The 24,254-nt window shown below is 38.3% G+C and overlaps 1 protein-coding gene across 1 annotated transcript in view; it reads right to left on the bottom strand.

Moving 5' to 3' along the window:
- The window catches only part of CACNA2D3 (calcium voltage-gated channel auxiliary subunit alpha2delta 3), a 395,617-nt gene that overhangs the window by 289,281 nt on the left and 82,082 nt on the right, over window positions 1-24,254 (bottom strand). The window contains exon 3 of the mRNA XM_071549734.1: window positions 15,385-15,501. Coding sequence (XP_071405835.1) covers window positions 15,385-15,501 — 117 coding nt within the window. The remainder of the gene's footprint in view (window positions 1-15,384; window positions 15,502-24,254) is intronic.

Genomic DNA, 24,254 nt, shown 5'->3' with positions numbered 1-24,254 from the left:
GCTCCAGGATACTCTGCAGCTCTGGGACTTCCCAAGAACTGAGTAACCCCCCTTAGGCTTTGCACTGGAAAACAGGGCAGCTGCTTCTGCTCCAATTCTCCCCACCATTCATGATGCTGCTGACTCATTTTACACATCCCACCCCTCAGGTCTCTTTCTTTCAAGAATGAGGAATCCACACATGTATAACCCACTTGCACTAAAGACATGCACACCTGTAGTTGCCTTTATTTCCCTTCTCTGAATTCTTTCAGTCCATTATTGACTTTCTAAAACCTGAACCACGCCCTGCTGAAGTTGCAGCTGTGCTGTGAATTATGGTGTTGGCAAACAGTTTACAAGGAATTAGAGATTCACAGTGGCCTTTATCACACCCAAAAGTACAAGGTGAAAAGCCTCAACATAAATCTGAACACAGCTACCAAATTATGAGTGAGGCTTTGAGGTCTCAGATATCACTTGATGAAACCTGAAGTTTGGACACCTGAGCCACGTGCCTACCCTTGCTGCACTGTGAGCCTGTGCCATGAGACCGTGGTCACCACCAAGGGAAAGCTCATGATATTTTCTCTTCCCTCACTCTTGCATCAGGATTCCCCTCACTACAGCATAATACCATTCACACTCAGCTACTAGAAACACAGAGGTTTTTTGATTAAAAATAATAATCTGTATTCTGGGATCTGAAATGTCTTCCCTGGGTTTCTACTCAAATGAGAATGAGATTTTCACAGTATTTTCACTTTTTAAAAACATATCAAGCTTTCTGTTTTCTATCAACTGAGAATTCCAACATTTTTCAGGTAAAATAGGGGGGTTTTCTCTACTGTGCTACCCATTTTGACATGAAAAGCAATTGGAACAGAAACACTGAAAGTGCCATCCAGCATTGCAGGCCAAGGAGGAGAAGCAGCTGCAGGAGAGAGCGCTGTCTAACACTGCTGAAGCTCTGAAGGGTCTTCCCATGCCCCACAAAGGGGATGGGGAGCTCTCCAGCTCTGCACTACATACTGAACGTTAGGACATGGAAATGAGTTTCTTTTCAGTTGTCACACATAGAGAACATTTTTAAGTTGTTGCGCCTTACATTTTATAAAATAATGTCATTTCTCCATTCTCTTTTCCTAAAAAAAATGCATAGATTGAAAACTCTCAAGTTTACACCAAGCCTTGAGATCCTTAGGGATGAAGAGATGGAGAAGCTGGTTTTAGCGGAACAGCTGAGGGCATTATAAAAGCTGAGAACATGACCTTTACTAATAAGATGATAACAAGTTTAACAATTTTAATATAACTTTTATTTTGCATTTATTTGTATTTTATTGTTATTATAAGAATCACAAAGCTGCATCTTATTATGAAAGTGCAGGGAATGGCCAAATTATCTCTGCTGGAATTTGATAGGACAATGGAGCACCTACTCAGAGACTGCCAAGTTATGATTCACTAAGCAGAGTCAAGGTTAGACCCAGACGCCAATAAAGATTCATTAAGTATGAAATACAATATCAGCAGTGTCTTTGTAATGACCTGAACGCTAATTTAGGCTCAGAGTACTCAAATTCCCCAATGAAGGAAAGGGAATATGGAACAATTTCACAGCTTTTAACCACAAATGTGATAACATGGAAAACATTTGAAAATATATTGGGAGCCATATAAAAATGGGAGTAAGCAAGTGAAATACAACGTTGCAAATTAATAGTGTTTAGTTAGATCTTTATTTCTTCCCGTGAAAAGAATGATTCATTTTCCTAGTTATTTTAACTACCTTAGAAGACTTTAACTCCAACAAATTAAAATTAACCAGAAATCAAGTATACCATGTACGTTGACACCCACAAGGGTTTCAGCCTTGTGAGATTTGTGTGGATAACATGGACCTATCTTGCATGAGGACAAAGCAAATGCATGGATATGCCAATGGAGCTTCTGTCACAGCCCTGGCACTGAATTCTCCTTAAAGAAATGCACAATGTTTATGGCTGATTAGAAATTGTATGTCTTCACCTGCATTCTGGAACAACCTTATATTTCCGCCTCACGTGATGTGCATCCCCCTGAGTCCTGCTCTGGATGTGATCAGACCAATGGGAGCTCAGCGGTCTCTGTGACACCAAGCACTGTGTTATACCTCGATCCTCACCTTCTCTGCTCTGGAATGAAGCTATTTAAGACTTCATTCATTCATGCATATTATATGAAAGGCTTTTAAGCTTGACTTAACTCTGCCGTTTTAGATGAAATATTTCAATTATGTCATAAACAAAACCTACAGTTTGTGTTGACTACATCCTATATCCCTTTAACATAAAGAATCCTCAGCAGGAGCAGCTGGACTTGCATGATTTTGCAATTACAGGAAGATAACTTTTCTCCTCTGCCTGTCATGAACTCTAAGACAGTAGCAGTAAAAACATGTATGACACAATAATACGTAACATAAAAACGTTTTTAGAACATGTAATACAAAAGGCATTGTTTTGTATTACTTTACTTTTTAAAGTATGTTCTATTTCCCTTTTGGAATTGCAGTAAACCCACATTCTCTTCTGTGCCACTACCTGAGTGTATCACCAGGGATCATGCTGACACAACTATGGTTTTTAACTTATTCCACTGTCACATTCCGTACATTTACAGAAAGGCAAATCTTGCAAAACTCATTCTGGATATTCTGGTACCTTCATGACAAAACCCAACCTCAAATCCAGTCATCAGCAAGTTAATCTTTTAAGAAATTCTGAGAAACTCCACTATTCTTCCTACAGTTCCTACAACACATTAATTCCTAATGTTTCTCCATAAGAAGTGATTTGTTGCACCAAAACTTTTCAGACTTGAGGTGGCACAATTGTTAAGTAACTGATGCGTAAAATGGGTATTGATAAACTCAGAGGGCAAAAACAAATTAAAGTAACCTTGTTCTAGTAGATATGGGGAGTGGCTGGAACCATTGTGGATTTCATGATGGCTCTCTCAGCTTTCATACTTAGTCTGTCCCCTAATTCTACCAAACTAAACCAAATTACTATACCTTCACCTATAGTAATTTTTATAAGAAATACTGAAACCCCAAGAAGCTGCCATTAGGAATCCAGCAGCAATCCGTGGTGTCATTTCAATCATCATTGCTAACATTCTGAAAGGGTAGAAGCTTTCTTTTCAAACCCTTAACTTCAAAATGAATACCTCATTTATACACAAAATGTGCCTTGTGACTTTTTCATTGTTATTGACAGCTCTGAAGTCCCTGTTTGTCCTGCAAGTCATGCCCTGAAAACATTGAGCACCATAAGAGCTTGTGGCCATGGGTTCTTTAGCAAACAGCACACCCAGACAAGAGAAATTAAAATTATTCCTGGAATTTCACCTCAGGGTAATTACAAAATAATCACTTTGTGTTTTCCTTATCTGCTCACAATGAACGTGTAAGTCTAATAAGATATGTTACAGTCATAAATGGAGAGATGAAAGATGAAATCAGGTCAATGCTGATTTCATTAAATTTACAATGGCAATGATAAATAATTTGTTTAACTGTGGGAGAAAGGAAAAAAACTACTATCACAGTTGAAAAATATCTACAGAGCAAGACAGTGGGTAAAGATTAGAATGTAACATGAAGCAGCACATGATAAATAACCCAGCAGGACAAGCAAAGTAGAATTACATATGATTAAGGAAAAATAATTTAGAGAGGATTGAACATAGAGAAGATAATCAAGAAGCAGTCAAAAATTAAAATATCCAATAAAATATTAGAAAAGCAGGAAAAATTCTTCAAAAAGTAGCAAACACTGGCAGGGAGGCAGCCAGACCACACAGGATCTGGGAAGGAAAGTGTCAGTGTTGATATACATGGAACAAACCAATAAATTGCCTCAGAGTTCAGCACAAAAGACATAAAGAGTGATCAGGAATTTTATATTATTTTTTGAATGAGAGCATGTGTACTTAAAGAAAAAAAAGAAAAAGAAGAGCCAAGTTAATTAAATAATTTCAGTGAAACTCTAAAACCAACAGTTACAATATCTTCTGTTTTCACAACAGCTTCAAGAAGTCTATCAAGGCACTGATTATGCCTTTGGTGCAGACTGTCACTAGGAATTGCCTAAAATAATTAACTAATGTCCATTGCTACAGCTTTCCAGCCACACAGGCCATCTCCTTAGCCATGAAAAATGGCCAGCAATTCTCTGAAGTGTTTATTTGATATATTACATTATAGTCATCAGGAGAAAAATGGAGTAATAAAATGTATTTCCCCCAGTTGATCATGTCCTTGAAGGGAGACCGGGGTACTGGGGAAAGGTTCAAAACTGACACCTGCAGCCAGGATCATGTAGGATGCTGCTTGTATTCTCACAGAGAAGTAGATGTGGGTGAAAGAAGTGAACTATATTTGATTAGGATTACAGTAGAATATGCATATTTTCTATCTTCTCACATCCATCAACATTCATGTGTAACAAAGCTGAATTTCAACAAACTAAGACAAGTTCAGGAAAAAAAAACCTGAAGATCTCAGACAATTTTAAACCCAAGGCATTTCTCTGGATTTTTTGTGTTTTTTTTTAATATATCTATTTTAGTGTTGTGTTGATTTAATTCTGAGCATGTTTTGTTTCACTTTTATCATACAATACCCCAGTTTTGTCCTGAACATTGCTTTGGGTTTACATAAAGCATCCCAGCTCTGGGCAGCAAAGTAAAAGCTGAAGATTCATCAGGCAGTTGTGTCTGATGCCATATCACACAGATCTGAGCTCAGAAAACAAGCTGATAAGTGAGAAGACGAAAGCTATAAGCATGCAGCACTTCTTCAGATAAAATACCATTTTTTAAATAAGAGTACAACAGCCAAAAAATTGTGTCGTAAGCTCAAACTACTTAGTCTTTCAAAAACAGTAATAATCTAAAAACTTCTGAAGTCTAGCTCTTCACGTTGTTTACAGGATCACAGCAATAAATGTGTTATCACATCATATAATGTCAACATGTAAGAGACACAAGACAGCCCCAAACCTCTGTCCAGCAGTGGGAGCAGAGTGTGCTGCAGAAAACAGCTTAAGAAACAGGGCTAAAGCCTTTGGCTTGGGTTATTTTTTAGCAAACCATTTTAGCATATGGCAATCAATGTTTTATGGGCTTCCTGATTTAAAGGTTGTCCATTAGTATATTAATTAGCCACCTATGGACTCATCTTTTATGAATTCATCCAATCCCTTATTGAACTTGAAAGATCAAGAGGTTACTGATTTAATTTCTAGATCATGAACATGGATTTATCTAAAAGCAAAAGGAAAATAACTATTCCCATTTCTAAAACGATTCATAGTGACATTTAAATGAAAATTGCTCAATTCACAAATCAAGGCAAAATTTCCCTTTTTATATGTCAAAAATATTTGCATTAAAATAAGATAATTTAGTCTTCTTAAACCTATCTCAAAAAAACAGCATTTTTCAAGTGTAGAAAAGTAAAACTCCATAAATATCCATAAGTGTAACACAATTAAGATAAATGCAAAATTAGTGACTCAAGAATTACTAATTTACTGGCACATTTGCAAAGGGTTAAATTACCATCTCACCACAAGATATGGGGAATGAGGGATAAAAGTATGATTTTACTGACAAAACTCAGGTTTTTTAATATAATGAAAAATTATAATAAAAGCCAATCTTTTTTTAATTGCAGATGTTATTCTTCTCTGCTCAGTGTGTCAAAGAGGACAAAATCCCTGTGCTGTGCAAGCCCCCAAGGAGTATCAAAACCAAAACACCCACTGGTGAAAAAGTGAGCTCTAAACTAGCAACCAAAGATGTTGACCAGCATTCTCCTCTAATGTGTTCCCTACCTGTGCCAAAGATTTGCCAGCTACACTGGTTTTAAACAATGTATTATACTTACACGTAAGAATTAACCTCATATGGCCCCAAGTTCTGTTCTGATGTATAAAATGTTGTTCTGTAATCCTTCTGAGGAGGCTGTAGTGTATTGTCAATATTACAATAAATGTGGCAAAGGTGATTGGAAGATACATGAAATCTCTAAATGCTGCCTAACTTCTTCCTCCTGCAGCACAGCTTGTGCCTTCTGCTGCAGCATGGCTTGCTTCTCCAATTCCTGCTTCCTTTTAAAACAAAGACTCACAGGTACAGAGAACTTATTCCCTTTTTCTTGCATATACTGTTTTCATTGCATTTTTTCTTTGCTCTGTAATGACTCACAAAAATATAAGGCACAAGATTTTTCTGTAATATAATATTTCTGTAGTGCTTTGTGCCACAATGATTGCTGTAATTTAAACCTTATAATAAAAAAACCAGATTAATCAATAAAATTTCAATTTATAGTATTAGTTTGGAACTGTTTATTTCTTCCATGAAACACCTTTTTTGTTATGATTTACTCAAGCAGTTTGTCCTCCTGGAGTACTTGCACAGCATGGCCAGCAGCAATCAGCCAAGATATGCTGCTTAAATGACAGAGAAATGCATTTGGTCCCAGAATATGTAGCTGCATCTATTTATGTGGATGGTAAATAAAGTATGAAGCATTCTCTTTGATTTATTGGGTTTTCCCTTCAGAGTAACTAATTTTAAAACATATACCAAAGCAAATGTGGCATAACTTCATGGCACTGAAATCAAGATGCTACCTGAAATAAACGGCTACACTTGTCCTTACTGTTGCCAAGCACCAAAGACAGAGCCAAATGACACAGTGCTTAAGAGAACACAAGCTACACAATATTCTTCCTTCCAAACTTAAAATCCACAAAAACAAAAATCAAACTTGTGCTCCCACCACCCAGGAAATTTTAGCTTTGTGTCACCTCAAAACAGAAGAACAAACTCAAGGCCAGGTGGCAGGCTCTGTGCCTGCTCTCACCCAAGTGCCCTGTAGTCCTGCCTTACAGACCTGGCAGCCTCAGATGCTCCTTCCCACAAACCTGAATCCTGCAACAGGAATGTGACAAGATGCTTTTGGAAAGCATTGCCTGGACATTTTCATGAAGTCTCACATTCAGAGTCCATCTTTGGAAGTAATTTGAAATCTGCTAAATGTTATTTTTAAGCACATTTTGATTAATCAGTAAAACTAAAAGAGCCTTGCTGTTGACGGGTAAGATTCTTTCCACCCCTCCTACAAGCCCTAAACCTGATTGACCTCCAGTGTGGAGGACTGAAGCACCAGCAGAGTTTGAGCACTATGAGGAACAGGCTTCAGTGGGTTTATGTTGTTCCTGGGATGTTGCCCTTTTGCCCAGCAAAATCCTCAGATCTCTCAATCAATATATGCCATGTGTGAGCCACTGTGCCTTATTCCCTTGGAAAATGGAAGTCTGAGTCTTGCTTATATTTATCTAAAGCTCTAGAGATTCAGGTTACTAATTTGAAACATTGAGACACCTACAATTTGCGCTGAGCTTTCTACAGCTGCCATACACAAGAACTTGCACATCCAAGTCTAATGTTAACAAACCAAACTTGAGCCTTTTTCTTGGTATTCACCAGAAGGAAGATTACTTTCAAACACTTGAAATTCTAGTTGCACCATCAAACCTGATGTTTTACTGCAGCTGCATTTCACACAGCTGTTAAAGTACCATCCAAAACAAGGACACATTAACTAAATTTTCAGTTAACTCACTCTCAAAATAAACCTCTGCTTTTCTGAAGGAAAAAAAAAGTCATCTCCTCTCACTGTTGGTCTGCTTTTGCATCCCCAAACTGTTTCACACAGCACCAGTCGTGATAATCTTGAAATACTGATTAACAGCAATTGTGACCACCTGAAATTCAATGCCGCAGGGAAGGGTTTCTTTCTCCCCACTCTCAGCAGCAGCTGCCTAGAACAATTAGAGAGCCTGAGCACTTAAAAAGGACACTGCTACAGTCTGTGCAGCTACCCAGTCTTGGAGAAACTGGAGAAGGAGCACAGTGGGTTTGTTGTAGAAATCTAAAAAGCATAATTCTATTCAAATAAGAAGATAAAGGTAACTAGTGTCCAGAGAAAAATGAGATGAGGCAAAATAACTTTTGAACAAGTGTTGAAAATCTAAAGGTGAGAAAGGAACTGTGCTGACCAGTGCGGGGCACGTTTGGAATACATAATGAGCTGCTGAAGACATAACAAATGCACTAAGCTGGAAGTGGTTCAGATTAAGCAGGAATCTTCCCACCTAATTACACTGAAGTCAAATAAACTCAAGAAAGGTGGGAGTGAAGATAATAAATGGGTATTTGCCCTCAGTTCTGTGTGTAGGAGACTGTTCCCTCCCAGTGGCGCTCCCGGGGCCGGGCAGGCTGAGCGGGCACCCCTGAGCTGGCACAGACCCCGCCGCGGGCAGAAGGAGAGGAGAGAACAGTTAATGCTCTTAAAGAACACTAATGGATTCTCACAGCTCTTTTCATTGAAATGCATCTGAGCACTTCGAAATGAAGAATCACACAGAGATGATACTCTCTCTCCTACTCAAAATATTGATAAATGACCATTCATTAAAGCCCTCCAAGACAGCTATTAACAGGCTCCTCCTCACCATTGCCCCTGGTGCCCCCTCACGCTCCACAGACGAAACGCAGGAGCTTGGCAGCGTTTGGGTAATGGAAAAAGGAGACAGAGGCTTTGAAACCTCTCTGTTACACCAAGCTGAGCATTCTCTTTAAGAAGATACCTTTTTTCACTATTTAAGCATTAAATTGAATGAACATAAGGTTTCAGAAAACAGGCTGATGTCACATGAACAGCAAATAAGCTATAGTGCATCTCTCAAAAGAGTATTTATAGTGAATTGAAAATAAGTATTGCTAAACCCTCGAAAAGTGAGCTGACATTGAAGTGCTACCATTTTTTAATTACATAAAAGTAGTATTTTTACAATTCCAAAAAATAGATTCAATCATTCATATTTACAATATAAAATAAGAATTAAGATTGAAAACTGAACTGGTGACAGCTGTGTAAGTGGAATTAAGTTTTAAGTAAAACACATGACTATTTGAAGAGAGTAGTTTAAGTCACACATTGAACAATACATTGGACAATATGGCTACTTCTGTTAAAATAGTGAATGTTAATATAAAATATGCTAATAGCCTAAAACATTGATAAGAAAGAAGGATAAATGAGGCTAATTTATCCTGCTTCTTTCTTCCAAAACTACTTTACTGTTTTCTTCCTGCTGTTTGAAGAGTTATTTGATGTTGATGGCAAAGGCTGAGCGTTATGTGCTTTTGCAATGAAGTCTAATACAAGAACTAATCCATGAAGTGACTGGATTTTCTCTGTGTCTGTATTTCCAGATAAGTGTTCTACAGTTCAATGCACTATCTTTAAATACTTTTTTCTTTTTTTTCTCAGCTCTGAAGATGAGACCATCATAACTGTCTCCAGCAACAAATGCTTTTAAGTTTTCTTTACAAGTCTTTGTTTTCCTCCTTTTTATCCTAAGAATATTTTTCCTTTTTGTTTTTAAATTCGAACTTCCAAAAGCATTCACTAAATTTCCTAAGACTGACTAACCATGGACTATTTTTTCTTTTAACATACAAACATGCCAGAATTTTAAAGACAGACAAAATTCAAAGATGGTTCAAGTTGCTTTCTTTTTGCAGATATTAATTTCAAACTGTACTAAGACAACGAAAGCTCCACATTTGCAGAGCAGTGTGTACCACAGCAGTGATGATCCAGGGAAGGAAATTCCTGGGTACTGCCCAGACCAGGTGGTGTCCATGACTCCCTGGAATTCTTGACATTTAGCAAAAGCAACAATCAAGTCCAATCGGAATAAAGAAGAAAAATATTTGCCATGCCTGTAAATAGTTCTCCAAACTATGACAATCAAGGTTCTATTATGCTACTGAACACTCCACTGTCTGTCAGTGGATTGCTCACCATCTTTTCATTTTCCACTAGTCTAATTTGCAAAAAAAAAAAGTAAAAATAAAGCTCTTAGTGCTTTCAAGAAAAGAAATTTGTCACTCACACATGAAGAAGACCACTAGAACTGGGAGCAAAAGTTAAATGACACCAAAATTAACTAGCAACAATTATAGTTAAAATACTAGATGTGAATACCAAAATATTGCTGAAAACCTCTAATTTTTCAGCAGTAATTAATACAACTCTAACCATCTCTCCTTTATTCATTATGCCTTTATTCTGTCAGTTAAACCTATTTATAGTAATACTGGGTTGATTCACCATAATTTCCCTCCTCCCACAATAATTTATAATTTTTTCCTTCAGCAATTTTATAAACTTAATGTTCAGTTGAGGTTTTTTTCTCCCATGTCCATCTGCTGTTTAAAAAACCCCCAACTTTCTTGCTATATTTATTTTAAAAAGAACAAATCAAGGGTCAGTATAGCCCCCACTGAGCAGCATGAAGACTGCACACTGATATTCATTTTCCTTCTAATTCTGCAGATACAAATTAGTTCAATGAAGGAACTGAGTGGATAGTGGAAAAGGGCTTATTCTTCATTGTGAAATAGTGAGCCTAGAAAAGTAATAAGTTCTGACATTTAAGAGCTTTCTATTTCTTTTATATGAGTATAAAATATGAATGATTATTTGCTTCTCTTCTCAAGAATGCCATTCCCAATCTAGCCTTGATCAAAGTGATAGAAAATCAGAATAAAAATACAGTGCAATAAAATACACAGTGGGCATTCTAGTCAGTGTACGTTTAAAATAGACTAAAAAAAAAATCTGTTCAAAATTCACCTGGAATATTCCTCACTGTTGCCTCAGCTGGAGAAGAACTTACCACTAAGTTACAAACTAAAAATTAGTTAAAAATCCAAATACACTCCAAAAAAAAGTAGTTGGTTTGTAAATAAAAGCTACATTGATTGACTACAATATTCAGTCAGTATGAATTCTTTATTGAGCTTTCATAATCTATATAGCTGGAAATCTGGAAGTATCCTGTAGTGCTCTGAATAAAGAAAACTCCTCTATCCAGGAACTTTCTTAGCTTTGAAGTAATTCCCACTGTGTTCATCGAGCCAAGTTCACTTGGCACTCACCAACATATCACTTTATTTTAAATAAAAGTTAATTTATTGACCAGCACACCAATATACCAGTATTTGCTTGGAAATATCTGAATGCAGCATATGTAGTTGAACACTTTGCTTGCATACATAGGTACGTGTATGTGCAGAAACCAAGCAGTAAAACCACATCTGCTGACACTGCACATGTAACCCCCAAAATGCACCTGCCCAAAAGGTCTGTGCCCTCGTGGACTGGCAGCCACAGACGCCAATGTACAAACTACACATGCATAGGAATAAGCATAAACATTTCAAACACATACATTACTTTAACTGTGCATAAACACAACCATCCTAACAGTATCTGGAAACAGCTTAAAAACTGGTGTAAAAATCGTCAGTGAAAAAAATCCATTTCTTTTCATTGCAATTGTTTGTTAAGTGTAAATGCTGATATTCTACTCCTTAGAAGAACATTTGTCTGCATGTGGAATTTCATGATAAAAAGCTTTAGAGTCCCAGGTTTCTCTAGATAAACCCCATTGGTTTACTGATGCATGAATGCACTGAAATTGAATTACTGTACAATAGCAATTACTTTTCACAGTACAGTTATAATGAGAATCAGCTTCACAATGAACACAGGTAGCTACAGTAGGAAAAGTTAATAAAAAGAAGTCTCTTATTTGCATTTTCCACTGTAGCAATGGTAGCTGCCTTAAAAAAAATCATCCTTAACACTCTATTTGCCATCTTACCAGTAAATCAACAATCATTTTTGTAGGATCTCTTTATTTGCAAAGAAAGACTAATGAAAATAGAAACTTAACTGCACAGCTAAAGTGTTAATAATAGCTTTTTGAATATTCCTTAATACCTTACCTATTTTTAATTTTGTTTTCTTTTTCATTTCCATCTAGCCTTCTTGGATTTTTTCCCATTATACCAATAACTAGGAAATGTTAAAACACCAAATGAGCAACTTTAATTCCACCTCTTTTTCACTGTCAAGTTTATTGCTGTAGTCATTTGTTACTGAGAATTGTGTCACAGTCCTCCAGTCCTGTTCACTTTCAAATGAGTGGAGTCACTAAAGTATCATAAAACTTCTAAAAAATTATTTAAAATATAACATCACTAGTGACTTTAAAGTAAGTCCTCTTTAAAGTGCTCAGGCACTTTTCTTACAAGTGAAATCACTGAGTCCAAGAGAAGCAACTGCAGCAATGCCACGAGTGACAACAGGTTACACAAGGCTCTCAAGGGGATTATTTGTGCTTGGCTGTAAAATTAAAGCACCTGCTGAACAGCACAGGAAACATTTCTGTGTCTGCCACCCTAAGGGCTCTAAGAACCAAACCCACTCTTCAGTGATTTTAACTTTGTTCATGTCACAAATACCTTAGAATAAAATAAGATGTTGCCTGAAACTCCATCAAGCAGGGCAGTATTAGGGAGGAAATGGTTAACAGGAATATCCTGAACTGACATAAACCTAAGGTAAACAGTGAACACTGGGGAGGAGGAGGGGAAATTTGCTTGCAAGGGTTTCCATCAGTAAGTAAATGAAAAAAGGTTATATAATTGGTTTAATACTTTCAGTTTTCCATTTATCTTATGTATCTGACAGCATAAAAATAGGACATTCTGTGATAGGATAATTGCACACTGAAGGGTAATTCAAACAGGGGATGAATATGATAAAAATCACACCGAACCAACTAATCACTATGAAAAGCGATGAGACAGAAAGATAAAAATTCAACCAGAATATTAAGAGGGAAGAGGGAGAGAGAGTTCAAATGTGATAGCAGCTTTGAACAAGTTAATGTAAGTGAAAGCATAAAGCAAAAAAACCCTCAAACCAAACAACAACAAAAAAAAATCCCAAACAAACAAACACACCTGAGGCCTTTCCAAGCTTTCCTATTTCTCTATTTCAAGGTCTTTCTTCTTTCCCCTTTCTACAAATCAAACATTTTGTGTAGTGTGACTTGCTGAATGTTTGTCTCAGACTGCTCTATGTGCTAAAACCTGAAGAAGTACATTGATTAAAATGCTTTATCTCAAAAATACTTCGATTAAATCATGGATATTGTTTTCTACCTGAAGCTAATCCAATGCATACTGTAGGGTGACAATTTGGGCTAACATTGGAACATGTTTTCTGAGTCCTTGGATTCAAACTCTCACAATGGGAACACCGTTATTTCTAGGGCTGAGGGATATTTGTAAGGTCCTCTTCATACAGTATTTTTTCTCTTCATTTAGTATTTATCCCAGTATTATCACCAACATATCCAACATATTACTCTGAAATCTATGTTTCAGTGCTCTTGCACAAATTTCCATCAAAAGCTATAATTAAAATTGTATTATTTCCAACACAAGATGATTCAGTATTAGAGAGAAACAGAGATCTTAGGTCCACAGGAGCTTAACTCCTACCTCCCCTCCCCAGGTATGAGGGGAAAATTAGTTATGATGTACCAAAGATGAAACTTGTGCAAAACCTGCATTGTACCAAAGGATTTTGTAGTTCTCAGCAGGTAAAATACTAAAGTACTTACTACCAGAACATAACAGGTCACTCACTACATCTCTAGCAACCAAGATGGACCACTTTATGGAATCATGCAAAAATTAATAGCTCTATTGGAAAGGACATTAAACAGATCATTCCTGAGAAGTGACCCTGTCCAAACCAAGCTTTAAGCTTCCTTTCCATGGAAACCTTCCAAAAAGGCTCTGGATTTTGGTCACTAAAGTCCTCTCAATATGATACACATGCTTTAACTTCACAGAATTTGGGCCCATTTTCACTCAGAGCATGGTGGTCTGTGTTGAGCCTATGTTTTTTCCTCCTTAAATGAACACACCATCTGTTTGAAGAGACCACACCTGTTCTAAGCATTTGTTAGGAAGCTCTAATTGAGACACAAACTGCTGTTCCCCACCAGCACTCCTCACTGGTGGAACTCTGTTCCCTCACCAGCCAGCGTGCAGCTCTCTGGGCACTTCTTGCTCTAAGTGAGCGCTGCTCCAAGAATGGTTTTTTCACATTGTTATGATCTCAGGGGAGCAGTTTTCTCTGCTAAGGAACAAGGAAAACAGCTCCCCTCGAGTCAATTTTCTGCAGGCTTCTGGAAGCTGTTGCACACATATTAAAGTGGAGTTTTTTCCTCTGAAAAACAGACTATAAAAATAGCTTTGCGGGGTTCCATGTTTATTGTCTTTCTCTGCTTCCCTGCCAAGTGTGCTCAGTTTTACAAGCTGAAATATGTTTTACTTCACTTCCAGCCCAGAAAATTCAGCCTCTAAAATGTAGCCAAATTCCTTCCTCCCTTTTGCACCATAACAAATAATACAAGACTGAAGGCGAAATTGTGTCTACAGTTACACAAATGGGATCCCTGTCCTCGGGTGAGACTTTCAGCTTTGCAGTTGAGACTCAAATGCCTTCAGCTCAATTGAGCAGACATGCCTGGCTGGAACAGTGTAGCTGGTGCTAAACAGCAGCACCAGAATGTCCTTAGTTTGCTGACACAGGTGATGTAACAGCAACTAGTTACGGACAGGCACCTCAATTTCCAGCAAAGAATAACGCAAGATGAAAACTGCAATGGGAAGATCAGTTACTCTTTAGGACATGCAAGTTACAATAAACTCCTATTTGGCATAGCAAAACACAGAAGTCCAAACATTTTCCTTTTTTTTATGGTAAACATAACAGGCACCAAAACTACTGCAAAAGGAGGATCAGAATGAAGACAAAATAACCCCATCGGAAGAGAGAACCAAACAAAAACCACACACACATGCACACAAATGCTCACAGATATCCAGAAAGCTTCTTAGTCACTTAAGGATCATTATTAGGCTGCCTGTAGAGTGAGTTAGCACTTAACCACAATTAAAAGAATTTTAGATTTAGTTGCATTTGAAGTCTTTGCACCTTTTTCTCAATTTGAACTAAAGGACAGTTATTGAACACAGATATTTCCCTGCATTACTATTTTTGTAATAGTAAGCAATGAAATAAAATCTGCTTTGGTTGAATATTTTGAAATCTAGCAGTTTAAAACACAACCATATGTAGTTATGTTTTACTGCACACAAATGATACCTTACAACTCATATCAGAAATTGGTAGTCCAAATGCAGTTACACTCTTGCATTTATCCATTGAAGGTATAAATAATTTATGCCTATTCCCTTGAACACTGCTTCTAAAATACCTCTGATGCTTTAGCATTTCCACTCCAGCACCTTCAATTGCTAGTACAGCCCTGAGAGCAAAGCCTAAATTATATACTTAGTTTTACATCAGAGAAGGAAATAGCAGGTTGATCTGCTGCTTACCCGAACAGCTTCAGACTTCTTGTGAAACATTTCTTCCATATTCTTTGCTAACTTTTTCACAAGCTGAAGGCCATCAATTTCTTCTATTGCCACATCCTTCTCATATTCTTTGTATTTCTGAAAGAAGAAAAAAATAAAAACAGGGAAAATTATTCACAGGGAACCAGCTGAATTTTGAACAACTAATTTTTCATTTCATATTACACTTATGCTGACATTCTTCATTTATTTGAGGTTTATTTGTGTGACAACAGGCTGCCTTGTGCCAAGATGCAGTCACAGGCAGAGAACTGGATTAGAACCAGAACTCCATTAAAAATAAAAATATTTATCTCGCGCACTGTAGGGAAATGGTAATTCCTCTTCACAACATTTAAATTACTCCTCCCCACAATTAAACAACAGCCAGAAAAACACAGCAAAAAATCCTTGTATCCCATCCAAGAGCCATTTAAAACCAGTGAAATGCTTGGCAATCCCTGGCACCTTAGCAATAAAGAATCCTCCTCCTAAGTGAAACTTCCTGTGCACCTCTGTTTCACAGGCTTCATACTAAGCTTACATTATCAATATGTACACTCTAAGCTTGTCAAGACATTCTCAAACTTCCATACAAAGAAAACCCTGAACAAACAACATGAACATGAGTCCCCATCTGAATGCAAGCATAAAAGCATCCTTTATGCAATATGGATGAGCATCACCTCACAGTCTCCTGTCATGATGGGAATCTCTCTCAGACTGCCTCGGCACTAAAAATATATTCACAACAATTTTTATCCTCTATTTTCTGCATATCTGAAGTTTTTCTTTAGCAGTGCTTATAAGGAAGCTTGCAAGAATAAATTACTTTAAAAAAGCATTTAATACTGAGAACATTCTTCCTCCCCTTGTCATTCCAGAATGGCCTGTACTCCAGGAACAATGGCTTTTGGTCCAGTTACTGCTTGATTTCAGTCTAGTTATTGCTTGCTTCTCTTTCTAAAACACGTGTGGTTGTGTTGCACTAATCACTGCCCATGACCAAACCCTCAGCATCTTCACAGACTGCCCCTCCACAGCACTCCAAGGAAGCTGAAAGGCAAACCTGGCTTTTTTGCCAGTTTTATCCCCGTGTGCCAAAAATATCTTCCAAATCCTCTAGGGCAATCCACAGCACAGAATTTGAGTCAATAAAATGAAGTGGTATTATTAAAAGGTTTTATCATTAAAATTTGCCTGCAGAATTACAATTATCTCCAAACCTTAAATAACTCCAGAGAGAGAATAAAGAACAAGACAATCAAAAACAGTGGTTCAAAGTGCCTGGATGAGCAGCAAAATTATCAAAACAATGAATAAATCAGAACCAGTCATGTCCTGGCTGGTGATAGAGGAAAGAATTCTATCTTAAGAGAATACCTACGCATATTTTACCCATTTCTTCCAACAAAACTAATTTTCAAGGTAGAATGACACTTTGGACTTGCTTTAAATTTTATACTTCTCTGTGAAAACTTGTGGGAGTCTTCATATAATGAAACAATATTTCATAAAATATCATTTGCAGACAATTTTAAAATTTAAAAATACCAAGTTTCAATAAGTATTTAGAGCAAAAAAATTTTTATATTCTCTAATTTAGTAATAATTTCACTTTTCCACACTTTGCTGTGATGAGTCTCTACTCTGAGACTTTAATAGCAGTCTACGCAACCTAAGAAACCTCAAAGCAGACCACTTGTGTTCTGCTCCCTCAAGGAAGGAGAAGAGAATTGGGGTTTTGCCCTTCTTGGTCTGCACTTGGATACCATAAGCAGAGTTCTGATTTCAACTCTGCAAGTCCATTTATGCCATTATTTGAGGCAAGAGCAGCTTTTCTGCAATAGAAAAATATGTTTTTATGATTTCCTGAAGCAAATACAAGAATACAATAGAAAGGTACATTTTATTGTAACAAATACTGTGATAAATTGTAGTAAACGATCAGTAAATTGAAAACATTGGCACTTAATTAAGGATGTCAAAGTCTGTCCATCCCACCGGATTTGAAGCTTTGCAGAATTTAGAACAAATCAAGTACAAATTTGAACCACTTATTTCCAGCTGCACAGATCCTGTTCAACACATCACCTTCTGATGAAAATGGTTTCCTTCAGACTTGACCTTTGAGTTCCTGGAAAGCATTCTAAAATGCATCACTGGAAGAGGCAGCTTTCAGGTCATCAGATTTATCGATTTAAGCTTTGCCATCAAGTGAAGAAAACCAGGCAATTATTCACTGTGTTTGTCGGAAAACTGAATGGTACAGTTGAAGTCCACAACATTTTGTAGCACACAGAATCCTACCACATACTCTATTAGGCTCTTCTGAGAGCATATTAAAAAGCTACACTTCTCAAACTAGTGCTTTCAAAAATTAAAAATAACTTGTACTCAAAATAGATGTGAATGATTATTTAACTGATGATTTCTGATTTTATAATTATGCTAGTTCATACTACATAAATTCATTTTTCCCTAATTTAAATGCCAATGTTCAAACATAAAAGAAGCAACAGGAGATATTATTTAGGCTCTATTAGCAAAGACCACACATCCTGCACGGTGCATATCTAGACAATTGTTGGAAACTTTCAAGAAAATTTGCAACCACTTGGAGTGCTTACTTGATCTGCAGAACCCTGCCAGCCAAGAGCTTTACATTGTAAGAGGTTTGCATAATATGTATTTTAAATTCAATATTTCATTCCCATAAAAAGTACTTCTACTATTTTTTCAGACATCAGTGGAAGGTCCCAAAACAGGAGAAATTATGTGGTTGGAAAAAAAAAAGCAGCTGTTTTTGCTGCCCTGGTGCTGCAGCAGTTGTGTCCAGAGAGAGGAGGTGGGAGCCCAATGTGTGTCTGCGCACTGCGGACTCTGCTCGAGGCTGGGAATTCAGAGTCAACCCAGAAAAACGTTGATTTTCAACAGCTCTCAATGCAAGAAACTTGAATCACAGAAGACAGTGAAAAACCCCAATAAAACTGTAACAAAGGCCATTGCTAATGGATTCTCTTCCTTTCACTGCAGGGGCTGTCACGCCTCCAGCTCTCATCATTTCCCCACCTCCAAAGTTTTGCATATTAAATTTGGGGTTACTTTAAGTAAATTAAAACAGCAAAGACACAGTCCCTTCGAAATAAATTTGAGTTAGTTTTTAAATGAATTTATTTTATTTTAAGGCAATTTTGAGAAAGCAGCACTGTGCCAGTATGGCTGAAATTAAGCAAAATGCTATAACACAGTTGTGAAAAATCCAACCTTCTGGGCCAGCCTGGCCTTTATCCTCCAGACTGGCAAACTACCTTGTCATGCTGCTACTCTGAGGGGCTATTCCAAGCAATGCCTTAAAGTGACATTTCCCTTTGCTGCAAAAATGATGAGGCTGATTATAAAACTATTTGGTTTATTTTCAAAATAAAAAAGTAAACTTTCAATTTTTTGTCAATATTCCATCATTTTATTCCATTAAGGGATACTGAAAAATTCTCGTCATTTGCAACATAAGCAGTAATACATCTGCACTGTTATTAAACGGAGAGAAAACAGGTATAACTTTGCTATAAATATTTGACTTGCATAAACAAAAGTGCATGAAGAAAGTGCAATAGTGGATTTTGAATTCTCTAGAAGATGGAGCAGATACAACGTCTGATCTGTTGCATTATAAAAAAAAAATAATACTTGAAATGCTGATTCTTTCTGCTTGCAAAAATCAGCATTTGGCAAGAAATTCTCCAGAGAGACAAGAACATTTATCATTCGAGAAAGCGCACAAAAAATACATTATTTCTTCAGTATCTGTTTTGCCAGACCATTTCACATAAGCACCAGGGAAAGACAGACAGTATTTCATTGTCAGAACTCTTAATGCTTTTCATGGGTTTAGGTGTGGGATTTCTTTTTCTTGCTTAGTAAACAATCATCTAAAAATAATAAACCAGAAATCAATCTATACAAAACTGGGGTCAGGAGCATTTAATGTGATCCAAGTATTTTGCAGGGAAACAGCAACAAACACACACCACCCCCCAACAAAAAGCACAAACAAACAAACAAACAAAAAAAAAACAAACAAAGAAACCAAACAAACAAAACCAAAACAAAGCTAAACCACACCAAAACCTCCATAGTCTGAGTGACCAAGGCAGGAAAAGAAGTACCCTCTTGAAGCAAGACTGTCAGCTACAGCTGGAATTTTTTCTCCTGATTTTAACTCCAAAGAGAAATATTATCTGTGCATTCTTATTTGTATCTACTTCTATCAAGTATTATCAAAATCAAGCTCTTTTCCTTTATGCTGTATATAAAATATTTCAAGTTACTTACAAATGCGTAAACAGTCCTTAGTCTCAGTCTTTCAACAGGGCTCTGGGTGCTTGTACATCTGCAGAACACTACACCCATTTATGATGAAAATTCTTCCCACTCCCTGGGATTTTCAGAGCCAGTAAATACCACTACCATCCTGATTAAAGAAAGGAATTCAACAGGAATCTTGTAATAATACTTTCAAAGTAATCTCTCTGGCTGCATATTTGGAACTGATAAATCCCTGTGAGCTGCATTCATGGCTGTAGCTGTACAGACCTTATAAATGTTGCTGTTTCAGAGGTTTTGTCACATACATGTTAAATCTATATATGCATAAATATATTTTAAAATAAAGAAGCAGAACCATCATGCAAATGGAAGATCAAATATCCAATCTATCCATTGTTTCCGTGACAAAAATGAATGTATGTTTACTCCATGCCATTTCCAAAAAACCACTTTCAGATGTTCAAGTCTCAACATTGCAAATGCAAAATGAGATTATAGAAACATACACTTTTGATTAAATCAGCAGCTTTTGATTTCAATTAATATCTGTGGCCCAGTAGAAAGGCTGTGCAGTGATGGAACTGTTTGAACTTGCTTCAGACACTGCCATGTGAGTCCTAACACCGACTCCCTTCGGAGTGCGAGTGCTGCTCTGAAGGGCCACAGGAGTTAATCAGCTTATTAGAACTATGTTAATTCTGCATTTGAGATTCCCAGCAATCAAACATAATCAATGAAAGGCTCTGCAAGGCTGCAAAAAGCTCACAGCTAATACAACTTACAACTCTTATTGCCAGTTCTTTAGTTACAGAGTCAAAAGTTATGTCAGAGTTCTGACTCGGTTAGGTCTTTACCCCTAAACCCATGAATGTCCTGTTGACGCTCCTAATCAGAGCAGCCTTGAATTTTCAGCTTGAGTTCTTCTAGATCATAGTGATCAAAAAGTTCATAATACACTACATTTCTATCCAAAAAAAGACTTTTCTTTCACTAATCTGTTCCTCATCACAACCTAACATTAAAGCTCATTCCTTCTTTCTATGCTCTTCTTACAGTGTATTGATTTTTTACATGTATGTTTTTAGCACAACTGCACAAAATTTAAAATAAATATCATTCATTCAGGGAGCTTTAAAAGCACTTACTCTTCTTTACACTTTATATAGATCTCTTTTTACGATCAGGTGACCCACGTGGTGGATGAGGGGAAGGCTGTGGATGTGGTCTATCTGGACTTCAGCAAGGCCTTTGACACGGCCTCCCATACTATACTCCTGAAAAAGCTGGTAGCCCGCGGCTTGGACAAGTGTACCCTCTCCTGGATTAAGAGCTGGCTGGAGGGTCAGGCCCAGAGAGTGCTGGTGAACGGAGCTGCATCCAGTTGGCGGACGGTCACTAGTGGTGTTCCCCAGGGGTCTGTGTTGGGTCCAGTCCTGTTTAACATCTTTATTGATGATTTAGATGAGGGGATTGAGTCCATCATCAGCAAATTTGCTGATGACACCAAGCTGGGAGGGAGTGTTGATCTGCTGGAAGGCAGGAGGGCTGTGCAGAGGGATCTGGATAGACTTGAGAGATGGGCTGATTCCAATGGGATGAAGTTCAATAAGGCCAAGTGCCGGGTCCTGCACTTTGGCCACAACAACCCCCTGCAGCGCTACAGGCTGGGCATAGAGTGGCTGGAGAGCAGCCAGGCAGAAAGGGACCTTGGAGTACTAATTGACAAGAAGCTCAACATGAGCCAACAGTGTGCCCAGGTGGCCAAGAAGGCCAATGGGATCCTGTCCTGGATCAAAAACAGCGTGACCAGCAGGACCAGGGAAGTGATCCTTCCCCTGTACTCTGTGTTGGTGAGGCCACACCTTGAGTAATGTGTTCAGTTCTGGGCCCCTCAGTTCAGAAAGGATATTGAGGTGCTGGAGCAAGTCCAGAGAAGAGCAACAAGGCTGGTGAAGGGACTGGAGCACAAGCCCTATGGGGAGAGGCTGAGGGAGCTGGGGTTGTTTAGCCTGGAGAAGAGGAGGCTCTGAGGTGACCTCAGCACTGTCTAGAACTACCTGAAGGGAAGTTATAGCCAGGTGGGGGCTGGTCTCTTCTTCCAAGCACTCAGCAATAGGACAAGGGGGCACGGGCTTAAGCTCTGCCAGGGGAAATTTAAGTTGGATATCAGAAAAAAAATTCTTTCCAGAGAGAGTAATCAGGCATTGGAATGGGCTGCCCAGAGAGGTGGTGGATTCACCATCCCTAGAGATTTTTAAATGCAGATTGGACGTGGCGCTGAGTGCCATGATCTAGTAAATGGACTAGAGTTGGACCAAGGGTTGGACTCGATGATCTTGGAGGTCTTTTCCAACCCAATCGATTCTATGATCTTGGTTTGCTGGGCTTTTTCAATTAGAAAACTCAAACCCTGCAATATACATGGAGCAAACTGAAAATGTAGTCTCATTAGTTGCTGCCTTATCCCATTGTTGTAGTTTGGGATTATTATGTAAATTCTCTCCCCTGCCACTTAACTGCCCAGGCCAGCGGTTAACAAAAGAAGCAGTTAACTGTTGATCGCTCGGGTGGGGGCAGGTTTGTCTCTTTTGGTGTTTTTTTTTTGGATATTCTTCCCAGTCTTGGCTCGGCGGAACGCGGGAGTGGGGGCTCCAAGGAGGCAGGCTGCCCTGCTGGTTACTGCTGGGGTTTTCCTGGCTGTCTCGCTGCTGCCTACTTCGGACTACTTTTTCCTGCCGCGCTGCTGCTGCTGCCTGCCTTGGAGTTGCTTCTGGTTGCTCGTACCTTTCTGCTTCTTGAACGGGGAACACAGGGGGAAGAGACTGAGTCCATCTGAAAGCCCACTGCTCGTCTGTCTCGCTGGAGAGGGACTGAAACTCACTCTGCAGCCAGCCAGGCTGTGACATGGACACTTAAATATAACCTTTCCTCCCGGAGGAAAACCTGCTGGGTTTTGTTGTTGTTTTGTTTTTTTTTTCTTTCTCTTGTGGTGTTGGGGAAGTGGGTTGCACTAGTCTGTTTATATATATATATAGCAGTTATCCTTCTTATATTAAAATTCCTTTTCTTAAATTTGATAAGGAGTGGTGTGATTATCGTGGAGGAGGCCCCTCCCCTGCTTGTGGGTAAAACATTTTGGTTTTTTCCCCTCAAAGCGAGACACCCATTAACAGTTCTGTTCAAATTAAAGGACCTACACACAGAGCAGGGGCTTTAGCAAAATGTGGCTTTGAGCTTTTGAAACAAACCAAAGAATATGAATAGCTCTTGATCTGGAAAATCTATCACAGCATTTTATAACACAAAGTTATTTTAAAACAATATCTGTGTTCAAATTGAGGGACAGAACTCGTGAAGGTTCACTCCATGTAAGGCATGAGCTCCTGCAGAGCTCTGCCACACCAGCACACCCCTCTGCACTAGAGATGGTGGAGCAATGCCCAAGAGAAGACTTAAAATCACCCAGCACAGCCTCTAACTGCTCTGTTAGAAGTCAGGGGTTGCTAATCATGCATGCACTGCCGGAATAAACCTCATCGGGAGGCAAATTAAAACCATCTCCAGAATGACGTGTGCCTGTGAGTGGGAATCTAAGCATTTCCAGCGAGCAGAAGGGTACTCAGATGGCACTACCACAGCAGAGATATCAAATACAGATGGTGCACTCCTCTGATAGACTCATCTGTGAATCTCTTAGTCATAAAAGATTTTGTATTTTCCCATTATCACTCTGACCCTATGGTGGGCTGGTTTTATCAAACTGGAGTGCCACTGTTATGCTGTTATTTGGTGCTCCTGACTTGAAAATGCATTTGTTCAATGGAGCAATTTTTAGGCCTTAACAAAATAAACTGTAAGAGTTTTTTTATTTTGTTGTTGAACAAAATTATTTAGTTCAGAGCTCATGTAAAATTTTTCATCCCCCGGAGCTTCCAAGACTTTTTAAAGGACACATCTGTCCTTATCTCCATGTACATGAGGATATTGGGCTGTACAAACATTCAGTGACATGCCCAATGTCACACAACAGTTCAGAACTACAAAGAGAATATGCTCTCTCAGTTATTCTTCCAATGCCCTCCCAATAAACCAGAGTCAACTTTGTTAACTGGAGCTTGATCTGCACGGCCAGGTGAGTCACAACAGCACATTTCTCCTCACCTTGACATTAGAGAACTCATCAGTAATTGGGAGTTTGTGTTACACCACATTACACACTCCTATTAACCTTTACTGAACCCTTTTGTGTTGATGAAATCCATCAGCAATGACCAGTGTGATGGCACACTCATTTTCTGCAGAGAAATTTTCACCCACATCATCAAATGACCCCAAGGAGCTCTACATTAGCCTGTCACGTTTGGCTCTGGCCACACCCTGGTGTCTGAGGAACTTGTGCAACCTCAAACTCCGGTTTAGTTACTTCACAAATTACACTTCAAAATGCACAATATTGAAATATTTGTTGCATGCTACTTGACTGTGATTAGCTACTCAGTGCTGTACCTGGTATGTTACAGCTG

The sequence above is a fragment of the Pithys albifrons genome, chromosome 3 (genome assembly GCF_047495875.1).
Source record: "Pithys albifrons albifrons isolate INPA30051 chromosome 3, PitAlb_v1, whole genome shotgun sequence".
Classification (NCBI taxonomy): domain Eukaryota; kingdom Metazoa; phylum Chordata; class Aves; order Passeriformes; family Thamnophilidae; genus Pithys; species Pithys albifrons.
Note: the sequence above shows the minus strand (reverse complement) of the source record. Positions and strands in the feature narration are given on the sequence as shown.